The sequence below is a fragment of the Sprattus sprattus genome (assembly GCF_963457725.1).
Source record: "Sprattus sprattus genome assembly, chromosome: 16".
Taxonomy (NCBI): Eukaryota; Metazoa; Chordata; class Actinopteri; order Clupeiformes; family Clupeidae; genus Sprattus; species Sprattus sprattus.
In genome coordinates this window covers 12,960,930-12,985,452 of record NC_137914.1, presented here as the reverse complement: position 1 = coordinate 12,985,452, position 24,523 = coordinate 12,960,930, and the positions used below count along the sequence as shown (strand labels likewise).

Below are 24,523 nucleotides of genomic sequence, written 5' to 3'. Positions count from 1 at the left end.
AAGTCACGTTTGCATTTGCTTTTCTGAGTGATTCTCCAGTGGAAGTTAGTTGGTCAGCTTTTGGTTGAGGTTCAACAGCTGAAGTGCTCAGCTCTGGCTTAGAAGTCCTTCTGAAGGTCTGGCAAATACAAAATGGCAGAGAAATAGCTTGAGTAGAGAGGCAGTGATTACACCATTTCCACAAAATTGATGATTATAGGCTGGTATGACGGCTGTTTTGACAGTGATCTTACCACTTTTCCTCAGCATCTCCCCTTTGCGGGAACGAGCCATCCCATCCAGGAATCTGTCAAACAGCTTCACATACTTTGCCAGGCTTGTTCTCTTGTAGTCTGGATAGGGAAACAAAACAAAAATACACTTATAGGTAACTTGAAGTCAATAATGTGTATTTAGGTCCTTGTGGTACACAGCTAGTGGAAGAATTTTTTTTTTAATCTTGCACACCCCTCACCTCTGATTTTACGCCGCTCAGCTGCGTCCATCTCATTTTCATTCTCCTTCTCCACCTCGTCTTCCTCATCCGCATCCCTGGGCTTGTCCAGTTCCTCACAGGTCAAGCTAATGACAGTAAAAGACAATGTTTATAATGCCATGTTTTAATTAAATACAACTCAAGACCTGATCAATCTGGTTGTTCCGGGACAGAATGTGGAATACTTTAAAAGAGTATTTTCATTTTGGTGGCTCACCTGATTGTTGGAACTTCAAAGGGATCAAATGAGTCAAGTTCTTCAAGGTCAATTGGCACAGAGATTCGCCCTGTATAGATGACCAGCAACAGACCAAATATTAGTATTATTATTATTAGTAGTAGTAGTAGTATTAGTAGTCTTTTTTCATTACAAAGCAATTCAAAGAATGGATGATGTGATTTGAGTAAGCACATTTTGGGTTTTAAAAATCCATCCAGTCACATTCAAAAAATGGCAAATAAAAACACCAGTACATTATCTATTACAGATGTTAAAATCTGTTTAAAAAAAATAAATACAAAATATTAGTAAAACCAGCGCTATAATCTCAGTTGAACGACCACTACAGCAAATCCATGAGCAACATCATTGCTCACCAGTTTTGGGATGAACACTGAAAGGGCTCTTCAATAAATGGTTCACTCCTTTGCTGACATTCACATCCAGTCTGGGATAGCAGTACTGGAGCATGATCTCTTTGTCAATATTCTGGCATCCTTTCTTTGAACTCACCTGCACCCCAATCACCGGGAAGAAAAAGTACATCAGAGGACAAGAGTGCGAAAGGTAGACAACTAAAATGAGTCAAATACTAGATTCAGTTTGACAGAAACAAAACAAAACAAATCTTGTATTTATAGGGGCTGTTAGAGAGTTTTGCCCACAGCGAGGAATACATTTCACAGAATACATCTAATTCTGAATGGAATCATTTCAGAAGCAGTTGCTCACTTACCCGCTGCTGCTGCACCAGGCCGCAAAGCCTCTTCCACCGCTTCATGGGGTTCTTCTCACTCTGGAAGAAGGTTTGAAGGTCCTCTCTTACCTGTGAGGCCACGAAGTTAAGGACCAAAAACTTCAAAGCTCAGTGTTGGCTGAGTACGTACACTCCTCTTTCTGAGCTAGTGTCTAGAAATGGCAGTATGGTATGTGGTCATCTTTGAAGGTCATCAACAATGTTAGGGAATACAAGGATCCTGTCTTAAGACACGTCCATTCACTGGAAATCCCGAAGCCTCAAAACAACCTAAGAGAGATGGCCCTGTCAAATAAATCAAACTCTAAATACACTTTGTATTTGAACACAACAAAACTGGAAAGCCAACTATGCCACCTGTACCCTTACCTGGCTCTGCCAAACACACAGCCCCTGCCTTTCTGGTTGTCTGAGACTCTTCCAATGAACTTAAATTAAGCCAGGGGCCAAGCAAATACATTCCAAATTACCAACACAAAATCATAACAAAAAAGCTAGCTAATCTTTAGTTGGTAATTCAAACAAAGTGGGATGAGGAATAATAACATTCTTTGGCTCAAAAAAAGCCTATGTAAACTCTGCTCAATTTTCAATCAATCCTAAACACTCCAATTCATCATCTTTTCCATCCCCTTAAGAGTGGTCACATATTGTCCTGCTCACATTGCAAATGAAAGTGCATCCTCTGTCACCACCTAAACCACTTTGCACTGCTCCTCCACGACTAATCCCAACTAATGGCAAGGCTATGATATTCCCTACACCACACTTCCTTAAACATGGGTACAGTAGACACACGTACATCAGTGTATACCAACCACTTTATTTTTTGAAAAAATATATTTTATATAATTTGTGAAGGATATCATCAGGCACAAGAGCCAGCACTTTCTCCACAGTCTTGCTGTTGCCCAGTATGTCCTGTCCAGAAATGGCATACTGAGGGAAGTATTTCTCCACCACAACAAGAGATTCTCTGCAAGGATAACATTGCAGAATTGTAAATGCTTTTAAACACTTTTATAGACATTTTTATTTGCACATCGTACAAATCTTCAGTAATGCGTTTTCGCCATATTGATATTAAAACTTGGCCTTTCTAAGTGATATCTGGAGACCAATAAAACAGGCACAGCCAAAAACACCCTACCTAATAAAAGGATGTAGAGGTTCTGACAGCTGAACTTTTTTCACCGTGTCCTCGCCTCCCTAGTAAACCAGAAACATTTAAATAATTGACTTCAAAGAATATAGATTTATAACCAACCCACCTGGACAGCCACTGGGAGGAATGAGAATTTGAATTAGGTGGTTTGCACTACATACAGTGATAAACATCATGAGTATGTCGAAGTGGTAAAGTGCAGCTCAAACCTTTACTAGGCTGAGGTACTCTGCCACCGCAGAACGTGCTGCCACAGACAGCTTCCTTGCTGCCTCATCACACACCCAACAATGAACCCCTCTTCTGCCAGAGTACACCCAAAGAAGGTGCCGGAAGCCAAAGTCCTCTGAAATCACAGTCGAATAGAGGGGAAAGACACGGTATGTATGAGTAAGGATAATTAGGTTACTACTGCCTGCATGATCCAGGTAGAACCCTAGCTTTGTGAAGGACATCAAAGGTTTGCCAAATTAATAGAATAGCCTCAAGAGGCATAGGCTTTCTTCAGAGTATTAGACTTCTGAAAGCAACCCTGATGTGGCTGATGCTAACCTCTCAGCGCCCGGTCAAGAATTCTGATAGCAATGGTCATCAAGGTCCAGCACTTCATGCAAATGTCAGCAGCACTGCAAAACACAATATGGTATCAAATCATGGGAAAGTAAATTATGTGTATATGAAAGGGGGGCTAGACGGTGGGGTTGGGGAGTCAAGTTTATCTTAGGGAGCACACAATACCTGCAGCACGTTCTGACGTCATCATAGTCAGTCATATCAATGTCAAAGACCAGCTCTTTCTCCAGGGCTTGGAACGCTCCAGACTTCACCGTGTTGTGTTGATTGGGCTGAGGAAGTGACAGAGCAGTATACACAAACATATCAGAAAAGTAAGAACTACTGCCTCGGAAGTGAACTTCATTAGGAAGGCAGTACAATAGAATTAGTGGACAGTTATTGTAAGTGCAAGTTCAAATTTTACCCTGTGGCTGTAGACAGCTCCAACGTCAATTTTATATGGGTTCATCTTCTGCATCTCTTTCTCCAGTTCACTCTGCGTGCTAAAAGACTGGTATCGGACGTAGATGTCATCTTTGAGGGTGAAAGAGAACTCACGGTTCTGGAAGTAGCCCTTTGTCACTGTCAGGTGAGCATAGTTCAAACAGATCACCATCATAGAAGCAACAGACAAATACATATTTCACTAACAGTTGCCAATCCATCAAACGCAATTCAATTTACTATGATTAGATCATGGTTCCAATTTGCAAGTGCGTAATGTTAGGACAGTGATATTAGTTTCTTCAAAAAACTTCTAAGACAAATTGCTGGCTAAAGTTTCAAACAACTGAGTGAGGTTGCTTGGCAGTTTAGCCAGACCTTTTATCTGACTAGCCTGCAAAGGTGATCTTAACAGATCCAGCTGTTAGTTACATTAGATTACTTGCAAAACGTAACCAGCTTACGTTACCATAGCTAGCCGGCTAGCCATACAAAATAACAGTTAATGAATGAACACCGAGACATTTAATTTAAGTTAACCTACCATATTAATCTGTCATAAGTTAACAGACAAGACAGCTGGGTTTCATATAAGAGAAAGATAAACTGCTAACTTACTCACCCCCTCCATAATTTAGCCACCGATAGTACTGTGAAAAGGGGAATAGTCGGCGATAATATAGAGGTAACAAGTCTGGTAAACTGGCAGGATCATAATTTGCGTCCGGCATGTCTTCGGCAGAACAGAACAAAAATGTGCAACGGTATATAAATACGATGATTATATGCGTTAAGTTGTCAACGTCAAGAAGATCGCCATTCAGTAAAAGCGCGCGGGAAACTGAATGTCAATAGGAAACGACGTACATTTCCAGGTGAATGGGTAGACGGGAAATGTAGTCAATTCTCAGTTATTTTACATCACTGTTTCTCACTGCCACCAGATGTCACCCTCTCTCAAACCAAATGCATGTGATCCACCTCAGCATCTTCATCCATTCCTTATGAAACCATTGAGCACATGCGTGTAGCCCCCTCCTCTGCCGCCACCCCCGGCCCATGCCCACCTGCACTGCAGTCAGTCAGAAGAGAGATGTATTATCACACAGCACTATGGATGAGTCATGACTCATGAGCCTCCAAAGGGATACGGAAACTGTGCCAACGGCATCTGCATCTCATATTCATGCCAAGAAGCCCTCGTTTCCAGCCTACATTACTTAGATTTTGAAAATGCATGTAGTGCTAGGTCTTCCTTGGGAAGCAAATACATGTTGAGCTCAATTTGTTTTTGTTGAGTCACGACTTCAGCATGTATTAAATGAGTTCTTTCTTCCTAAGGATATCTTGTCGAAAGCTCATTGTAGAGCTCAGCGCATTGAAATAAGATTGTACAGGCAGACGTATTACGCCAAGTCAGTTAAGCTTCCCTAAATCCGTACATTAGCAGTGCACGAGGGGCATCCGAGTTGGTTTAGTGTTTGGGGCAGTGCTGAGTGTTCTAGATGGCTGCTCCCTCTCCATCAGCTCCTCACCCAGCAGAGAGCTCTCCTTCACTGAAGGGGCTCTTCTGAAAGAGATTGTACACGTGTCCACTCCTCATCAAAGAGACCTCTTCTGCACCACTGTCCACTCTTACTCACCAGTGAAATCCAATAGTGATTTTACACATTTTAATTTGACCACTTTAAACCTCCATTAGATATTATATTACAATTACGATACAAACATACATATTACAATCGATATGGTGGACCTGGTGTGTAAGAGTAACTCGCTTTTGTTCAAAGGGATTCAGGTGTCTGTTGCCACCCCCTGAAATGGAAGAGCATAGACAGAGCAGCAGGCCTTAGAGAGAGCTAAGAGAGCCAGAAGCGAAGTTCCCTTCATCAAACTGTCTGCTTGAGAATGAGCAGAGAGAACATGGGGTGCGATGCTGGTGGACCCCATGACATCTGCTGCTTCCTCAAGGCATCCCAGCCCTTCTGGCCTCAGCACCCTCCTGTTTTCCCACATTCCTCTTTCCCTTTGCACATCTACGCCGCCCTTTCACTCCCAAAACTTCCATCCTAGTGTGCAGTCGGGCAGAATGGGAAGCAGTGGGCTGTATGAGGGATCTAAGGCGCACCTGTGGATAGAGCAGCCATTCTATGAATAATGTTTGGAGACAGTCATATTATAGGCTCACTACTTTCATCAGCTTTGATTGACCTTGGTGTGCCGATTCACAGCTTCATTCATTCGCTCAGCTTGAGAGCTAGCTCTCTCTGTCTGGTAACAGTAAAGGCTAAAAAAATATCAAGCATGAAGCATTTGTGTAATGAAGCATGTCCTTGATATCATGTAGCCTACAAACATGTGCGCTTGTAGTTCATGTAAACACTCAGCATACTCACATCCAGTTGACACATATAGGAGAAAACTTAGTTTTTTCGTTATCACAGGTTATTTTTAGTTTCATGCTGTGACACAGGTTCATCCCATTTGGAACAAAGATGATGTTTTCGACGAGGCCTCGTTAAATACCCTTGACACTCTCTAATGATCCCCTGAGCTGATGAATGGAAGATGAGGTTATAGGGTGCACCATCACACTAGCCTGTTTACCCAAATGGACCCTCCAAAAATAACCCAGCTCTATATTTGCTAATACCAATAGTTGTGGCTCGAAAGGCAGGATGGAGAGAGGGTGTTTTGCAAGACCTTTGGGAGTTATTGAGATAACTGGAGCATTGCGACAGGCTTTTCCTCCCCTTGCACAAGGCGCTAGCTTGAGTCTGTAACTCCGCTGAGCTGTGCGTCCCCATTGTTCAGCCAATTTCCTGCTCCTCCAGAGGCGTCCCCTCATGTGGGTGGAAAGGAAGAAAAAATGTCCTTCCTTTTTGGAAAATCTCAAAGCGATTCCTTTCTTTATGAGCTCTTCCATGTTTAAAAAGCCTTTCCGTGAAAAACAGGTGTTGCAACATGCCCCTAATATACTTGAGCCTTCCTTGGTGTGTTTTTTTCTCAAGTTAGCAAAAGGGATAGAGGATCTAAACTCAGTTTCACCTTTTAGAAACTTCTTTGGGGATTTTGAGAGGGTATGACCTCAAACAGGATGTATAGCTGGCAGTGCTATTGGGTTGAACTGGTGTTGATATCCTGTGCTCAACTAGTGCTTCCACATAAACAGAGTTCATTTTTAGAGGATGTTTTTCCATTAGTTGAAAAGAAAGCCCCTTGATTATCAGCACTTTCTTGTTAGGTTAAAATAACCATGAAAGGAAAATGTGTTTTAGTGGGTCATCAGAGTGGACCATGCAAGGAAGCCGAAGGGATGAATACACCAAAAAACTCAAATGTGTTGTGGGGTCTACAGAAACTGGTTGTTATAAAGGTAAATGAGGGTATGGGGCATTATGTCTCTCATCTCTTTCTGTGCTAGGGGTTTTTGTTGGGTAGTTGGAGACGTGTGATGTGCGAGATGTGATGGTTGGATTATCAGTGCTTTTTCTTTTCATTTGAGGAGAATAAGGTACCATACTGATGTCCTTTTCAAGGCTACAAAAGCACATAAACTGAGTGGTCAGTTATGTCAATATATATTGTAAGTTTGTAAAACATAACACACACACACACACACACACACACACATACATGCATGCACAAAAACACACACGCTCACACACACACGAACACACACACACACACACACACACACACACACACACACATATGGCTGCTGTTGCTATGACTACATTTCTCTTGCAAAAAAGTATTGTCCTACCAAAGAGGGCGAGAGAAAACACCTAGGTTTTTAACGTGTAATGTGCTTATCTTTGTCTGAATCGTTTTCCATCATACAGGCACAACATGAGTTGTGTTGCAAAAGAACAACCTGAGCAGCATATTAATATTAAAAAGAGTCGTATGGTCAAATGATAAATCCATACATATACATCAGTTAATGTTTCTTAGAAAGAAAGGAACTTTGCAATTTGCTAGACACAGAATGTACAGAATTTCTTTCATGGCATAAAGGGCCACCTCGTTCCTTACCCCTGAAGTACTTCAAGTGAGTTGGCCCCACACCCTGACCCAATTAGCCATGTACCATCCTGTGTGGATCATGGCTGTTGCATGGTCAGCTGGCCTTCCTTATGTTTGAATGCTTGTAGATTAAAAAGCCTCATTAGGGAAACCCAAAACACTGTTGTTTGCAAATACGCAGACATGTACATGTCTGGCGCAAATTAACCGTATGCGTGTTGTGGAGGACACTTTAATCAGTCAGAGGGAAATAAATAAAAGCTTTTTTTTAAGAGTGAATAAATGGAGCATTGCATGCATGACATGTTTGCTAATGTTTCTTTATGTAGCTGTGGGAGAATTGATGGATTTGATGCTTCTGTATTTGAAAAGATCCAAAATATAATGGCATCTCAACACATTTGTTCAGTGTTCAAAAGCTCAGGGCTATTAATTAAGTATTTTTACATTAAAGTGATACAGTAACACAACAGAACTGACTGCATCATCCATTACATAGTCTAATGCAGGGATTCTTGTGTGGCAGTTCAGGAAGCTTGTATGAATTGTAATGTTTTCCCTGACAAAGGAACAGACCGTTTCTCCACATGTTTTTCCTGATGGGATCCCTACTCAACCATGGACCATGGCATTCATAACTCCACAGCCACAACCAAAGCACCACCACAGCATTGACACACAATCACCAAACAACCTCATCAATCTTAACATCAGCGCATAATGAAGCACACCGAGCCTCCAAAGGGTCCTGACCCCGCTCCCCACCCCCATCCCCATCCCCATCCTCATCCCGCAGTGCCACTCCCAATGCCTCCATGTCTGGGGACCCTCATGGCATGTAACCATGGCTGGCTAATTAAACCGCAAAATAGGGGCATCCATCACAGAAATGCCCCCAGGGCTCACCAAAGACAGGCAAGCGACGGTGTGTGTGTGTGTGTTGGGATGGGGTATATGGGAGGGGGTTGGCTGTTTTTCTCTGTGTTATTGGGGGATGGTGTATGTTTTGTGACGAGGGAGGGATTGGGTAGTGGGGTTTGCTGAGGATAAATTGAGGGGTCTGGATGGAGGGGTGATGCCTGCAGCGGGGGGAAGGGGGCCATGCCATGGGGGACCTACCCCGGGCACAAAGGAGGGCAAAGCTGCCAGCAGATGCCATATGCAGGCATGCGTAAGTAAAAGTTCACTCACCTCACTAACATAACACCTCAGCGGTTCCAGTCACCCACAGTTGGCACATGTGTTTTTACACATTGCGTTTGTTTTTTTAGAGTTTAAGGCGTCTCCAGAGAAACTTGGGGAGTTGATAGAGCTGAGATATAACAGCTCAGTACAAGAAGGAAAGATCTGTCCGAGTGCAGAATCAGAAGATTATGACAGAACCAGTGAAGAAGGTCTTGTTTCAAGCCTGATAGCTGATATATACCATGATGGCAGGTAGTTATTGCAAAAGTTATAGAATTATGCAGATGAGTACATTCCAGTGAATAGGTTATCCTTTTTATCTTAAATGCTAGCTTATTTACCTAAAAAAAAAGATTTCACTTTGGTGAATAGCTTTAGGTTGACTGGAAGCATATTAGTAATGCATTTAACTATCAAAACAGCTTTGGTATAGTGTATGCACTTTTCCTGGGGATACAGAGCTGACATCATGTTGTACAGTATTCTGGGAAAGGGTTTGTGCTTCATTGAACTGCCCTAAGCGCTCAGACAGGAAGATTCAGACTGAGGCCGATGGGGCTGCCTGACTTCATCTCATCAACGGAAATGGACTGCTGTATTAAATTGCTGGGGGTTTATTAGATGTAAATGTTGTTTTACAAGGATGTTGCTGTTAATGTATTGGCGTGTTTCTGCTCAGGCACGTATGCTTTTAATCTCTCAAACACACAAAGCCACATACACACAAACTCGTGCACACACGCAGACAGACATAAAGATAGCGGCACAATACACACTGATAAAATTACACACACTTTGATATCCTACGCACATCAGTTCCCCCCTCCCCTTTGCCAAGTGTGTGTCAGGGCCTCGCATTTCTTTTCTGGGAGACAAAATTTATGGCATTGTTATGGCTACACTCAGAGTGGTTAGATGAAGGATATGGCTGCCCTTTCTTTCTCTCTTTCTCTTTCACACATTCACATGATACACACACACACACACACACACACACACACACACACTGCATCACACTCACTTTCATTCTCTGTGTGTCTCTCAACGAATCTCAAAGGGAGACTGCAGGTAACTCATCAGTAATCAGGGAGCATAACTCTCTCTTCCAATCATCTTTCATTGTAGCCATCCCTCACCCCTCTCTCTCTCTTTCTCTCATACCCCCTCCCTATCCTCTCTCCCTCTCTCCTTCTCCCTCCATCTGATGGATGTGCTTATTTGGTAATGAGCCTGGCTTTCTGTGATGCCGTTGCTGTGGGTTTAGATTCATCCCATAGCTTGGTAAGAGTATGAAAGCAAAATAGAGATAGAAAGGAAATAAAACGCTCTTCTTCAGTAGACAGCAGCTCCTACATGTTACCACACCTCCCACCCCATCTCTTTTTGTGAAGGTCCCAAAATGGGGAATTACCCTTTGTCTAGACATTAAAAAACAACATGGCGGGTATCCATATTTATTATTTATTTGCAATCTTACAGTAAGCTTCCTGTTTCATCTTTTTGCTCAAGTCTGCACAGACCCCCTTTGAGGGGTTGGGTTTTGGAAAAACGAATCAACATATAGCACTTGCGGCATTGTAGAATTATCGCTTTATGTTGAATTTTTTTCATGTCTTTCTCATTTTCTCGATTCTTTGTGTTAGTCACAGAGGCCAGATTTTCGGATGGCTTTGAACCCACATCATTCACTGCCTAAGAGTGCCAGTTCAAAAAGCCGCTGTCAGATGATTTACACATAAAAGGAAATATCTCCCCAACCTCCTCTCTCTCACAATCTCTACTTTTTGATATGTCTGTGTTGAGAATGACAAGGAGTGCAACTGACAGTAGCTGGATCTGTGGCCTCTTTTAGCATTAGGTCTAATTCTGGTATATTCCCAACCTGTTTCCTTTCTGTCAGAGCAACACATTCTATATTTCAATCAGGCAGAATTGAGCTGAACAGAGCCAAGCCCACCTTTACCGTACTTTACATGCATTACACACATGCCTACTAATCACTATCTTATAAAAAATGTCAATGGTGCAAAGAAATAATAGAGTAGCAAATAATATGTTTTACACCCAGATAATTGCAGCTGTGCCAGGGTAGTAGCCAGCTCCCCCAGTGGGCTTTTGCCAGGCTGCCACAACATCAGTGCTATGCCCCACAGCCAAAGCCATGGCTGAGTGGCTCAAATTACTCCTGCCATCTGCCCAGATGTTTGCCCGATGTGCCGACGAATTGCATATGCTGACCACTGGTTTAACCCCAAGTGTAATGAGTGTATTTTATATTTGAGAGGAATGAACAGTTCATGTAATTGTATTAATGCTGGCAGGCTTAACTGGTGTATTCCTATACGTCTAAACGGAATAAGGACTATGCCTTTACAAGCCTGGTATGCAACCAAACACGATTGCCTTCTTTTGCCTTGGTGAACAGATGACATGAAACACTTCAAAGCAACAGGATGTCTGAGCGTCTTTTGTCACCCCAACATGGGCACGGCACGCATACACACACACACACACATACACTCACTCACCCACAAAAACACTTCACCCATCACATAAACACACACACACAGACACACATCCAGACACACACATACACAGCTGTCCTGCACTTGAGGAAGTGTGTCAGTGGTGTCAGGAGCAGGCAGGAGATGCTGTGGAGATCAGAGGGAGAGGAGTCTTTTCCTGCCTCTGTGCGTCTCCCACTGTCACTTTGTCTCTCCCCGGCACTGCCTGGGGCATTCTAATCAGCCAGCCTGTATCGCAAGACAGATGTGCTCTTACTCTTGCAGCTTTTTGTTTGTGTGTGTGTGAGAGAGATGGAGAGAGATAGAGAAAGCGAGAGAGAGAAAGAGAGAGAGAGAGAGGGTGTGAGAGTGTGCATAATACGGAGGATACATTACCATGTACAGCAGCACATATCAAAAAGCGATTTCAAGCAGTACTGAGAGTACAGGAGATTAGATGGCGATGTAACCTTTGCGTTAAGAGGGGGGGGGGGGGGGGATATTAAAATGATCCTCAGGTATACGTCAAGAGATGACAAAAGGCAATATTTCTTTTGAGCACAGGATAAAATGTCACAAGAGAAAAGAGGAAAGCGAAAGATAGACCATTCAATGTGCAACATAGATCACAAAACATTAATTGAACTGCTTATGAAACAGCTTGGAAAAAGGGTAATAAGGTTCAGAGCTTCATACTTGGAAGTTGTAACAATTGAAAAGTAGGGCTCCTTTTTTTGGCACAACCCCTAGCAGCTCTGTGCCACTGGCTGGTAGTGAGGGCAGACGAGCCAGAAGGGCTGAGTTGTAAAGGTTTCTTCTTTAGGCTAGGAGCTTCCAGTCAGGCCTGTGGGGTGGAGGGGTCAAACTGGGTTTGACCTCATGCTTCACCGAATATTGATGTTTCAGGGGAATTCTTTTAGACATGTTAGGTGCTAAAGCCACGGAGAACAGATAACTCTCAACTGCACTTTGGAGTCTGCTGGGGTGCATTTCCCAAAAGCCTTTGCTAATCAACTACCATAGTTAAATGATAGAGAAATTATTATTTTGAACACTCTCTCCACGGTCTCTGAACAACGCTTTTGGGAAATGCAGTCCTGGGCAGAAACATTGAAATTCTACACACAGTGAGGTGATAAAAACACCCACACAATAGGCACTTTCAAATATGTTTTAACGTTGTTGTTGCTAGTACCAAGCAACAATATCCAAAAAGAAACAAATACTCATAAAGTGAAAGAGGTAGTCACCATGCCTTTAAAATCATTTTGAAATCTCTGTCAGCCAAAGATGAAAAGTTCAAATCAGTGCAGCAAGAGCATGAATCGTCAAGCCTTAGTATGAGGTGAGGTGAGGTGAACATGCTATCAACCCACGCAAGCCTCAAACAAACAGGAACTCAGGGTGATACAGACTGTTGACTCTTGTTGATTGCAAGCTGCAGGGTCAAAACACTGAGGCAGTAACATCACTGCTGACCCAGCATTCTCCCAGACAGCCTTGAGACAGGACCGTAACTGTGCAATCCAGCACGTGGGTCACGGCTGATATGTGAAGGTTTTTAATCATTCCTCATGACATGTCCCAGAGTCCCTGGTGATGATGGACCACACACTGGCATCTAGATGAGATATGCAATGTTGAGTTAAAGTTCAAGGCTAAATATACCTCAGACTGACAGACAAAATCACTCTAATGTTGCAAACTTGACAAATACTCGATACATTCCAACAACTCTCACCACTGAGTAATAAGGAGACTTAAGAGCAGACTGAATTTGTTGAACAAAGGCATGATTTATTTAAATTAAGTGACATTGAAAAACAACAGAAAGACAAAAAAAAAAAAAACATATTGATTCAAAACCATCAAAAATAGAATTTGAACCAAAGGTACAAATGCAAATGAAAAAAAAGGAACCAAAAAGAGTGAGAATTCCTCTTCAATTAATAAATTAAGATTAAGCTATATTACATCACACTTAACAAGTTTGTCAGTTCCTTGCTTGCTTTGTTTGTTTTGCTCATTTGTCATCTTCCGACTTGCTCATGAGGCTGTACAAAGAGAACATATAAAACAGATATGTACAATCAGACTCTGCTGGATCTCATCTAGGGACACATACGAAGTCTGAGAAGTACCAACTACTTCAAACACGATGGCTGCACTGAAAGAAAAAGAGGAGCGACAATCAGAGCGTCCATCTTTACATAGCAACCCCAACTCATGAGACGAACATCTCAGTGTCCACAGGCACAGACCATCTTTCATATGCCCCCCCCCCCCCCCTTTTTTTTTGGCAGTGGAACTGTCCAATGCTACAGAGAAAGGTGAGGCATGCTTTAGAGAAGCACCCCATTCCTTCTGTCTGGCGGTTAAACCAGCCTGGTATATTAGCGGCCTTGAGGCTCTCAGCCCAGCCCACCCTTCTTCCGCCCGTTGCTAGGCAACACAGCGGAATTCCAGTGCTCTGCATACATGTCCAAGGATCTCGAAGCTTCTGTCTGTCTATGGAATAAAAGGAGCACTCATCAAACCAAATCCAAAGTATTGATATTTCTGTGGCTATCCAAACGCTCATGAGTTGTTTATACTAAAGGAGAACCAAATGATTCAGAAGATTAAAGAAAACAAAAACAGTGACGAGATATGATTCTTTGGACAGGACCTGCCTGTTCTTTTTGACTCTTCATAGTCCCTTGCCCTTGCCCCTGTTTTTTCCTCAAGGGCCACATATGTCTACCCACAACTCCCTTTGTGCCGCTGCATTCTCACCATATTGTTAGAGTGAGAACTTCATCGGTCTATCACAAGGCCACCAAAATGCTGGTGCAATTAATCTGTGTAAGCCACAGTAAATTGTAGTACAATTTGTTCAGATTCCCAGGGTCAGATTCTTTTAATTTGCTTTAAACTAAATCAGTGAGTCACTGGCAGCACTTCATTAGGACTCCAAGTAGGATTCCATTATGCAGCTGTTGTCACTTCTGTGTGCTAAAATAAAATAAATTTTCTAACTAATCACCAGTCCCTACATTAATACTCATTGATCTTTTTTCTTTGTTATCTACACTTTAATGTACATTCAAAATCAGAATCATCCTGGGGATTTAGTTTCCAAAGTAAAAAAAATAACACAAATTAAAATGCGGGTCCTAAAAGGCTTAGAGAGAGAGACAGTCAGACGTCACGAGTCATGGCTGCGAGGCTAAACTCAAAAGTCACAGATTTGTTTTCTCTGTTTGCGTGTTATGCAATCACAAGGGACCTGGGATTTAAAACAGAGATTACTCAAAATGAGGCTTAGAGATGGCAGTCCTCTGGAGCACGGCAGACGGGAGAGGGAGACATCAGGGGAGAGGAGAACCGGGTGAGAGAGGATGGTATTTTAGCAGTAGGGGAAAAAACACTAAGCCAGTGCAATAGTGGTACTATTATCCAAGGCAAATCCATGGAACTCCACATTAAAACGAACAGGGACCAAAACGGGGTTGACAACACAGCTGAGATGGACATGGATTTGGATAAATAACGAAACCCGAAAAAGAAAATCAGGCACATTCGTTACAGGCCCTTGCTCTCACGGAACACCCTAATCAGTGATGGACGAAAAAAAACAGAGACTTTTGCCCATCTGCTCTGTACTTTTGTGAAGCCATGTCGACGGCCATCTTTAACCCCGCATAACTTCTTTCTCAAATGTAATTCCCTAAAAACCTCCCCAACAGCTGGAGGAGGTCACCACACCTGTTCCCCCTTCGTCTTTGAGAGACGCCAGTCCTTCCCTCGTTGCTTTGGGATTTATAGTCCGTCGTCCCTGAATGACAGGAGATGGATGAAAGAATAAAAGAGTTGCTCGAGAGGAGAGAGCAGGAGAGAGAGATAGATAGACTAGAGTGTGTGTGTGTCAGCATTTTCCATGCCTTCCAACCCAGCAAATGTAATTGGATACCTTGTCTGTTCTAAGATTTATAGCCATTTCCTTAAAGGGGGAAATGATTTCTCTTGTATCCCCCCCTTTCCCTGTCCTTCCCTGTCCTCTCTCAGCTTGGGGTTGTTTCACACTTTACTGATTCCTGAACAGTGGGCACTGGTCAGGCGAACTGGACAATTGTCAAGAAACTGATCTGGAATCAGAGGCTGATGACTGTAAGAAGCTGAGATAAGCCCTCACTGAACCATTTGCATGCGATAGGGTCGTGACAGACCCACAGTAACTCACATATATACAGTACATACACAAATACATTTCTGTGCTCTTGGACACAGACCAAACACACATACTTTTCTCACTCTCTTTCTGTAAACCATTACCTCTTTCATCTCATTGGCAGAGACCCCAAAATTACACGAACACCCAAGCAAACAAACCTTACTACCGACCAATCAGATGCTACTAGGAGCGGAGGCTACAGGTGCCCCATTGGCCACTAACCAGTGACCCCTTAAACACCTTAAAGTGCATGTTCATCATGAGAAATGAGCTTTGTTTTAAATGCACAGGGACGATTTCATCTCATCCTCCCGTATAACATATACACAAAAACTGTAAATGCATGATTGTTAAATACGCCCAATATACAAATGAGCATAGTCCGCACCCACAACACATTGTCCATTTTTTTTTGTTTGTTTTGTTTTCTTTGTCTACAATAAAATGGAAACAGCAGGATGCTACGCTGGTGTGAGGGAGAAATGGCCCTGACTTCTCTCTCAGTGTAGAGACAGAGCAACAGCTAGACTGATGTGCACTGATAAAACCCTAAAATCCAAGATGGCAGCTGCTCGTTTGGTTTTTCTTTTGAGAGATGAGGGCAAAGCTAAAACGGAGTGTGACCCGGTGAGGCAAGAGGGGCTTGTGATGAACCCCACCCCACCCCACCCCTTTCCCAGGGGTGCTTCTGAAATGAACGCGTGGGAGCTGTTCTTTGGCTCGATGAGGGGGCTTGGATTGAGAAGGGAGGAGGGTTCACATGATGGAGCAGCTCCGGGCCTTCTCCTTGCCGAAGGTGGAGGTGAGCAGCTCCGACCTGCTGGGCAGGTGCAGCAGGCGCTTGGACAGGCGGCGGGCGGGGCTGGGCTTGGCCGGAGGCTGCAGCTTGTTGAGGCAGGCCAGTGCCGCCGTGCGGAACACGCTGTGGATGCTCTTCTCCGAGGTGAAGGCCGAGCACTCCAGGTAGGCCTCAGCACCCAGCTGTTTTGCCAGGGCCGAACCCTAGGAGAGAGAGAAAAAGAAAGAGGGAAAAGAAGACAAAGAAAAGCTATGAGACAATTGCGTATATATATTCATCCTAAATTCAGTTTGCATTCTCCATTTGCATCTTGTTGTAGAAGATAGATCCATGCGGATGAAGTGATTAGCATATTTTTTCACACAAAAAAAAACAACTCAAATTTCTTTGGCATTTCAAGAATAATCAGTCACACATTTAAGGTAATTGATCTCAGTTAAATAAGTTATAAAGTATAAAAACTAAGATAGTATTTTAAAGACGACAACCAAAAAGTGAGTTGGCTTACTTGCTCATGTGAGATGGGTGTCTGCTTCTGATTGGACAGCTCCATTAGAGTGCACACATCTGTGCGGAGGTCTGTCTTGCAGCCTACCAGGAGGATGCGCGTGTTGGGGCAGAAATCAAGGATCTCTGTCTTCCACTATAAGAGAACATCCAGGAGTTGTTTTGAGGTTGTCATAAACACCTGACACAATTGACAAATTATGCTGAAATATTAGCATGTTACCTTTTTTAGTGCGCTGTCCACTGTGTCTGGGCGACTGATATCAAAACACAGGAGGACAGCGTCAGAGTCGCTGTAGCAGAGAGGCCTGACGTTGTCATAGTATGGAGACCCTAGAGAAAGACAAGTCCTATGCTTAGAAGATGAACTCTGTATGGATCAGTAGTTCATAGTAGTTCTACTTCATTTCCTGAACAAGACATACATAGGAAGCGCATTTTGTGAACCAATGTTTTAACGTACTAACTAGTAAAACATCGCTATGCTGCCACAATGTTCTAACATACTAACTTGTAAATCATCGCCATGCTGCCACACAAGAAAGGTGTGATGAGAGAGTTCCTACTTCTACTTATTGTTAAAGGGTGACTCACAAGGACATGGTGTGGAAGACAGAATTCAATTCAGTGCAATTCAGAGAGTGCTTTAATGGTGACCACCACTGTACTGAGAACCAAGGCTCTGCCACCCCCCCGAAACACACTGGGCAGGCAGGCAGGCAGGCAGGGGTGCCAGCGCCAGACAGATACTGGAAGAGCACACTAGCAGCGCTGCCTCAGAATGCGGCCTTCTGGATGAGCGCATAGGGGATGGAACATGGCGGAGCACGTGGTCAGGTTTGGGTGTAGGGGTGCGTCTTGCAAGGGGTACGCGCTCTGGCTCCCCCCCCCCCCCATCTCTCTCCGGCACGGCTGCAAGTGCTGGTGCAGAGACCCTGTCCCCAGCACGCGCCACACCTCATTTCCCACGGTAACTATGACAACGGCCTCGGAAGGCACACACTCGAGACATGCACGCTGCGGCGCAGGCTTTCCTTAAGCCTCCCACCTACATCTAGACGGAGCTCTGACACCCAAGCCAGGGAAGGCAGTGTCTTCATAAAGGAACAGCGTGTCCACAAATGCCTTCACCACAAACATCCATATAACGTATTGTAGTGGGGAAAGAGCAAACTGATACTTAATCTAAGTGTAAGTTGTTTCACAGCTCAAACACAAATACACAGATATACAGAAAATGATTTACATTATCTGTTTTATTCTTCAGGATAATAATGGATACCAATATTCGATATTTAACCTGTCTGAAACTAGTTGGACAGTGGCCACAAAAATTATCCAAGTTGGCACAAATTCCTAAGTAAACTTGTCTAATGCATCCTCTGTCCCAAGGTGAGCTTTAGGTCAATAAGGATAACTTGAAGGTTGCAGGACTGATGGGAGAGAGATGCTTTTGCAGTCAATTGATTCCCAAATTCTATTAACATCTGATTCAATCAGTCTTGATTAGAAGATGCTGTGGCGGTGGTGGTGGGAGTGCAAACAGAGAGTGGCGGTTTTGCCAGCCTGCCCATACTCCTTCTGCCCGCTCACATCTTAATGAGACAGCATGTAATTAAGTATGCCTAATTGACTTAATAAGGGGTTAGATGAGAGGGTAGATGTCTGCTGTGAGCTGAATCGTCTCCCTGGTTTGCTCTGCCTCTCTCTGCTTCTATTCTTAAATGTGGTTTCTATGGTGTTAAGCCTATGACTTTCATTCAACACTGTAAGACGAAAGAGTCCATTGCATGCATCTGGTGGAAACTAGAGCTGCAAGAACAGATAGAGCTTTAAAACACATCAAATCATGAGCTGTTTAGGCCTCAAACAGCACAGTCAACCTTTCAGAATGTTTTATCTTTTTCTTCTTGCTGACAAACGAGGAGTGCAAGTCAGAAAGAGAAAGAGTGAGAGAGAGCAAGAGAGAGAGACAGTGGCAAAAATATTGCTGGACATGAATGCAAGAGACATCTTTAATAAATGAAAAGCATTGTTGTGCAGATTTTCTAGTTCTTACTTAATATCTATCCCTGAGTGCTCAGCAAAGTGACACTGTACTCTGAGGCAGCTCCTATGTAGCCACACTACAGTTTCTTCTGAGGCCAAATCGTTGGTCTTCACATGGAGGAACAGGTTTGCTTACTTTAAACTGACCAATACTTTGGTATGATTATTTATGACACAGTCGGAACTACAACATAATGTGTTAACAAGGGGCCAAAGCAGTCTGCTTATTCTGGGGCTGCTGTATTGTGCTGGCATCTTAAGATAATTGATGTTTTACTAATATTAGCAGCCAAAGAGCCGAGAAACAAAAGCAATACATCTGAACGGCACCATAAAATGACCTCTAAAAGACATTAATGGTCACTGCTGAGCGTGTAACAGTCAGCCAAGGGTTTGATTGAAAAAAACTACTAATAGAATCAAGGAGAATCAGGAACAGTCACTTCATTCAGAGCATCAGACTTCAGGGCGGTTAACTGACTTCAGAAGTTCAGCCGTCTTTTGGTCTAACAGAACAGCTACAGTATGGAGTCGCAGGAAGGGATTGAGAAGCATATATGTTTTTTTACTGTTGTAATAGTATTATATAGTATATAGTAGTATATACTGTATATTCTATATTGATACACACCGAGTAATTGGCCATTATTGGAATAAAGACAAAAATGCTGTTAAAAAATTCATAAAGGAGTTCTGCCTCTCTACTTTAAATACATTTCTGGATCAAAGCTATCTATACATTCAAATAAAAAGACTACAGGTCAATAAAACTTGGAAGATAAATTAATTATAAGCCAAATTGCTTCACAAATACTGTGTACTATTCATTATTTCATCCTTCTTTCCAATAAATCAAATTGTACACCATTAGCTGGCATCTGAAGGAACATCTCTGTGACGCAACAGAACATGGGAGTTCAATGCGACCGCCCTCCACTGAGGCATCCCCTGTCCCTCCTACACCCTTCCCTTACCATTCTTCTTACACCCTTCCCTCACCATTCTTCTTACACCCTTCCCTCAGTCTCCTTACACCCTTCTCTCACCAGTCTCCTTACACCCTTCTCTCACCAGTGTTCTTACACCCTTCTCTCACCAGTGTTCTTACACCCTTCTCTCACCAGTGTTCTTACACCCTTCCCTCACCAGTGTTCTTACACCCTTCTCTCACCAGTGTTCTTACACCCTTCTCTCACCAGTCTCCTTACACCCTTCTCTCACCAGTGTTCTTACACCCTTCTCTCACCAGTGTTCTTACACCCTTCTCTCACCAGTGTTCTTACACCCTTCCCTCAGTCTCCTTACAACCTTCCCTCATCAGTCTTCCTACACCCTTCTCTCACCAGTCCGCATCTTAATTTCAGAGGCGCATCGATTTGGGTTCCTCACTCTGCTGGCTCCTGGACGGGGCTCAGTGACCAAGCTGGCCCCAGCACATCGATTGATGATCAAGCATATCTCAGCAATGAGGGGAGGGGGGGGGGGGCTTACCGAAAACTCTCATGCCGCCCACTCCAAGCACGGCAGCAGGCGGTGGCAGTCAAGCATGGCAATTAGCATAGATTCAGCTTCATCAGGTGCAGCCAACTAAGGCATTACACAATGGGTTGTGCAGAGCTAGGGCTACAGCTTGACCCCAAGAATGCCCACGATCCACACAAAGGTCTGAAATTATTGGCAAATATCAAGTCCAGCGCAGAGCCTAACCTTTTCTTTTTCACTCACACAATCGCTCAAAAACACACAAGCTGCAAAAAAGCCACCTAAATCCTTAGCTGCCTAAAATGACATAAGAATGTAAAAGCTCTTTTGGCCTTCACTCAAACTGGTGAATGCCAGGACCCTCACAGTCATCACACAACCAGCTCTCTCTTCTAAACCCTTCTTCTCTCTCCCACTTTCAACTTTATCTCTCCCTGTATCGCTGTCATTCACATTTGACCGTATGCACTACACAGATACACAAACATACGACAATATAAAATTACTTTTAACAGTTTAATTCATTTTACCCAGCTTAAAATAAGACATGGGTTTTCAATATTTTCCCCACCTGGGTAGATGAAAGGATTTGACTCATTGGCAGGGGAGCCAGAGGCCACCCAGAAGGGTCAAACTCTACATACTCTGATACTCTGGGGGGGGCACGAGAGAATGTGGTAGTGATGGTGGAGTGGATGGTCAGAGAAGCTATGGGAGATCATATCAGACCACATACTGGGCCTATAGTGTTTCACCTGAGATGGGTGGAGAAACAACAACATGGCAGACAGATGCAAAAAACAGCCCATACAAAGAGTATTCATTAAGAGAAGAAACCAATACAACCATGAGATGTTTATTTAGTGATTCACTTCTGCCTTGGGTGTTTCAAACACTTGCAAAGCTTTGAGAGCTTAGATGGTGTCTAAGTGTTTTGCATTTCTTGAATGTTGACCTCTAACATGACAACATTCCTTTAGTATAACAGTGGAATACAGTCATCCAAATTACCCCAAACATCGCTGATATACCAATCCTTAGAGGCTTACCAATAGTAGCAACAGTTACCATGTATACAGGTGATACATTCTACAATTGGCATACATTATGTGTGTGTGTGTGTGTGTGTGTGTGTGTGTGTGTGTGTGTGTGTGTGTGTGTGTGTGTGTGTGTGTGTGTGTGTGTGTGTGTGTGTGTGTGTGTGTGTGTGTGTGTCTGTGTGTGGTGTGTGTGTGTGTGTATTTATTATATATTATTATGTGTGTCAATTCTCTGTGTTGTTTGTAAAATGTTTGTCAAAATCCATGATGACTCGTCTACTGCAAACCAAATCCACCTACGGGTATAAAACAAAGTAACCCGAACCTGAACCTAAATAAAACATAGTGTGTAGGCAATCTCTTGATCTTAAAAAGGTGGAAGTAATGTATTTACTTAAAGGTAGCCTACGCTAAGAGGGAAGGTCTAATCATAGTTTGTGTTTACTCCAGTCAGAGCGAATGCCAAAAGCACTGACGCGTCATCCGATTACATTTAGTAATGGAGTGTAAACAATTACGCTATTTTTCGTCTACTGAAGCATGGTTGTAAATGTCTCACCCGACGTGTCCCAAAGACTGAGCTCAACGCGCTGATCCTCCAGCTCCAAGCCAGCAGTGTAGTTCTCAAATACTGTCGGGACGTATGTCTGTGGAAATTAGTTTGGACAAAAGATATCACATTTATTATATGAGCGCATCACTGAGCCAACATTCCTTACCTAGCCTAATACGGACTCCCAGCCCACCTTCCCCCTGTTCAGCATTCTTATATGTTTAGATAGTAAACATTGACAAAAAGGACCAAAATGAACCCAGCTCATGCGCTGGGAAAACATCTTTTGTCTTGCTAATGTGAAACTCCGCTGAATGTTGGGGATACTAAGCTCCAAAACAACAGGCTGGTCCTTGGTTTTAGCAAAGCAAATTCGCATGCCAGGACGCATCTAACAATCCCATGGTAACATGGAATGTACATGCCCTCAGCTAGGCACACGTGCATCGCCAGTCTGTATTTCTCTGCCCATCTCACAAGGAAACAACATTCATATTTTTAATCAATTATTTGATGGATGGCAACTGACAGAAATGTTCACCCTTCGTCAATTCATGAACTTAATGAAAAACATTTGTTCTGCAAAGACTGACACAGTTCATGAGATTGCATCGCATGCAGGTTAAAAATTCAGCTTAGTTAAAATAAATAACTAGTTGCACTAAAAGTTACATTCAATCATTGAACTCCACATTGTGATGATAAGAACTGCGCATACCTCTGGATAACAATCCTTTGCAAGGACTTGAAGCATTGCTGTTTTTCCGCATTGAACATCTCCCACTAAAACAAGCTTACACCTCACCACCAAAGGCTGTGGGATTCTTCTCTCCTTCATTGTGAATTATGCTGTCCAATTTGAGATACGATTCAAATAACTCAGATAACGTGAACATTCACTTTAGCAATCCTGCTGGAGCGCTCAAACCATTTGGTATCCGTTGTTTGGCAGCAACAGAGTTCCCTCTTGTCCAGCCGACAGTGGTCTACAGTGAAATACGGCACTGCGGCATTTTATATAGCGGCGCTGTCCAATGAGCGTAGTGGCGATAGTCGCGCACTGCCTGTAAAAATTCCAGGGTCAACGCAAACAGGTCCAACACCAGCGCTATGGCCCGCCTAACTAGGAGAATCAAGGCAAGAACAGGAATGTAAACTTAACAATACACGGACAATTATGTAGTTCATCCAATAGTCATCACCCCTGTCTCTGTGGATCAGCCTATAGGCTGATGGATTTAGGGCTTTATAAAATAGGGAATCGACACTGGGTTTATCAATGCCACAGAGTTGTATAACCGAATTTCCACTTGCTGTAGCTCCACGTGGTTCCGACCCATCGGGCAGAAAAGAACAGATATCGATGAAGCTTTGATAGGCTACAGATTAGCTCATACAAAACTAGGGGACAGGTGGCGACGTTCAGGCGTAGGTTTCTTCAGGTTTGTTTGCTGCCAGCGCATTTCAAAACAGATGTAGCCTATGTTCTTTTTATTTTGTTCCATAAAGCCTTTGTAAATCCATCGATGATTTAACTGTCTTACTCCGTTTCCCCACTTCGTTCTCTCCACCGTTCACTTTTTGTGTTAGTCACTTATCTCTGTAATACAAGCCCATAATCAGTGAAGCAACAGATTTCACCACCGGCTTAGGTTTCTTACATAAACAGATAAACGACCTCCCCTATTTGCATACAAATCAAAAGGTACAGTTGATGATATTAGGCCTACTTCTAATTTTTGGAAGAGTGAGACGTCACATAAGATAAGAGCACTCACCAATATCTTCTACAGACGCACTGTGGTCTTTTGATGTGCTTGAGAAAGAAATGCAAAAGATAGTGAAATGCAACTTGTAGCCACAACCAATTGTGAATAATCTCGTATTTGGCATTAGGAAGGATAATGTTGATGTTTTGACAATGTAAAAACAATGCAAAAAATCAAATGTTAAGGTAATTTGTGAAGGTAATTTGTTATGTGCTCTAAATTACACAGAACCATTCAAATTCTTTACCTGGTGCATTTTGGATTAGTATTGTTCTGTAAAAGTGAAGAAAAAAAAAAGTTTGTCAGAGATTCCTTCATGTGTAAGGGAAATTCAATGACTTTAAAAAAGTTTGTTTTTACAGTCGTTGCGGAAATTCCTCAGTCAGACTCCTTGTCAAAATCACCCCAAACTTCCTGCTCTAAAGATAGGGTTATCATTGTGATAAGGGACTACACAATAGGGGTTAGAGAGTGGAAGGATCCAGCCATCACACAGATATTTAAAGGGCAGTCCCAGGGTTTCTTTTCTCATTCCTGGAGTGGGTTACAGTATCTGGACATGTGTCTCAGTCTGGCAGAACAATGTTTCTCCTACAGTTATCCTATGAATAGAAGAGAATTCCAGTGAGGAAATTCCTAAGTCAAAGTCAAAGATTTGAGAAAGCATCCGATGTGGGGGAATTCATTCTAGGATTGACATGCATATCTTGAAATGATATGAAGGTTCGATGTTAACTTCCGTATCAACTGGACTTTCAAAACACTTATCTGATTGGA

General features: G+C 42.9%; 2 protein-coding genes across 2 annotated transcripts; both read right to left on the bottom strand.

Annotated features, from left to right (window-relative positions):
* Positions 1–38: 38 nt before the first annotated feature.
* prim1 (DNA primase subunit 1) lies at positions 39–4,347 on the bottom strand (the record flags this gene model as incomplete). Its single annotated transcript, XM_080854564.1, has 13 exons — positions 39–118; positions 234–332; positions 455–561; positions 693–762; positions 1,073–1,208; positions 1,432–1,521; positions 2,317–2,428; positions 2,603–2,661; positions 2,827–2,963; positions 3,170–3,243; positions 3,356–3,462; positions 3,597–3,754; positions 4,239–4,347. 13 exons carry the CDS (start codon positions 4,345–4,347, stop codon positions 99–101), a joined length of 1,278 nt encoding a protein of 425 aa, XP_080710690.1. The 3' UTR covers positions 39–98.
* An 11,956-nt stretch (positions 4,348–16,303) lies between these two features.
* Positions 16,304–22,815, bottom strand: LOC308377818 (rho-related GTP-binding protein Rho6-like; the record flags this gene model as incomplete). The annotated part of the gene is made up of 5 exons (XM_080854566.1): positions 16,304–16,549; positions 16,855–16,989; positions 17,077–17,186; positions 21,984–22,071; positions 22,696–22,815. The coding sequence occupies 5 exons, from the start codon at positions 22,813–22,815 to the stop codon at positions 16,304–16,306; spliced, it is 699 nt and encodes a 232-aa protein (XP_080710692.1).
* Between the last annotated feature and the right edge of the window lie 1,708 nt (positions 22,816–24,523).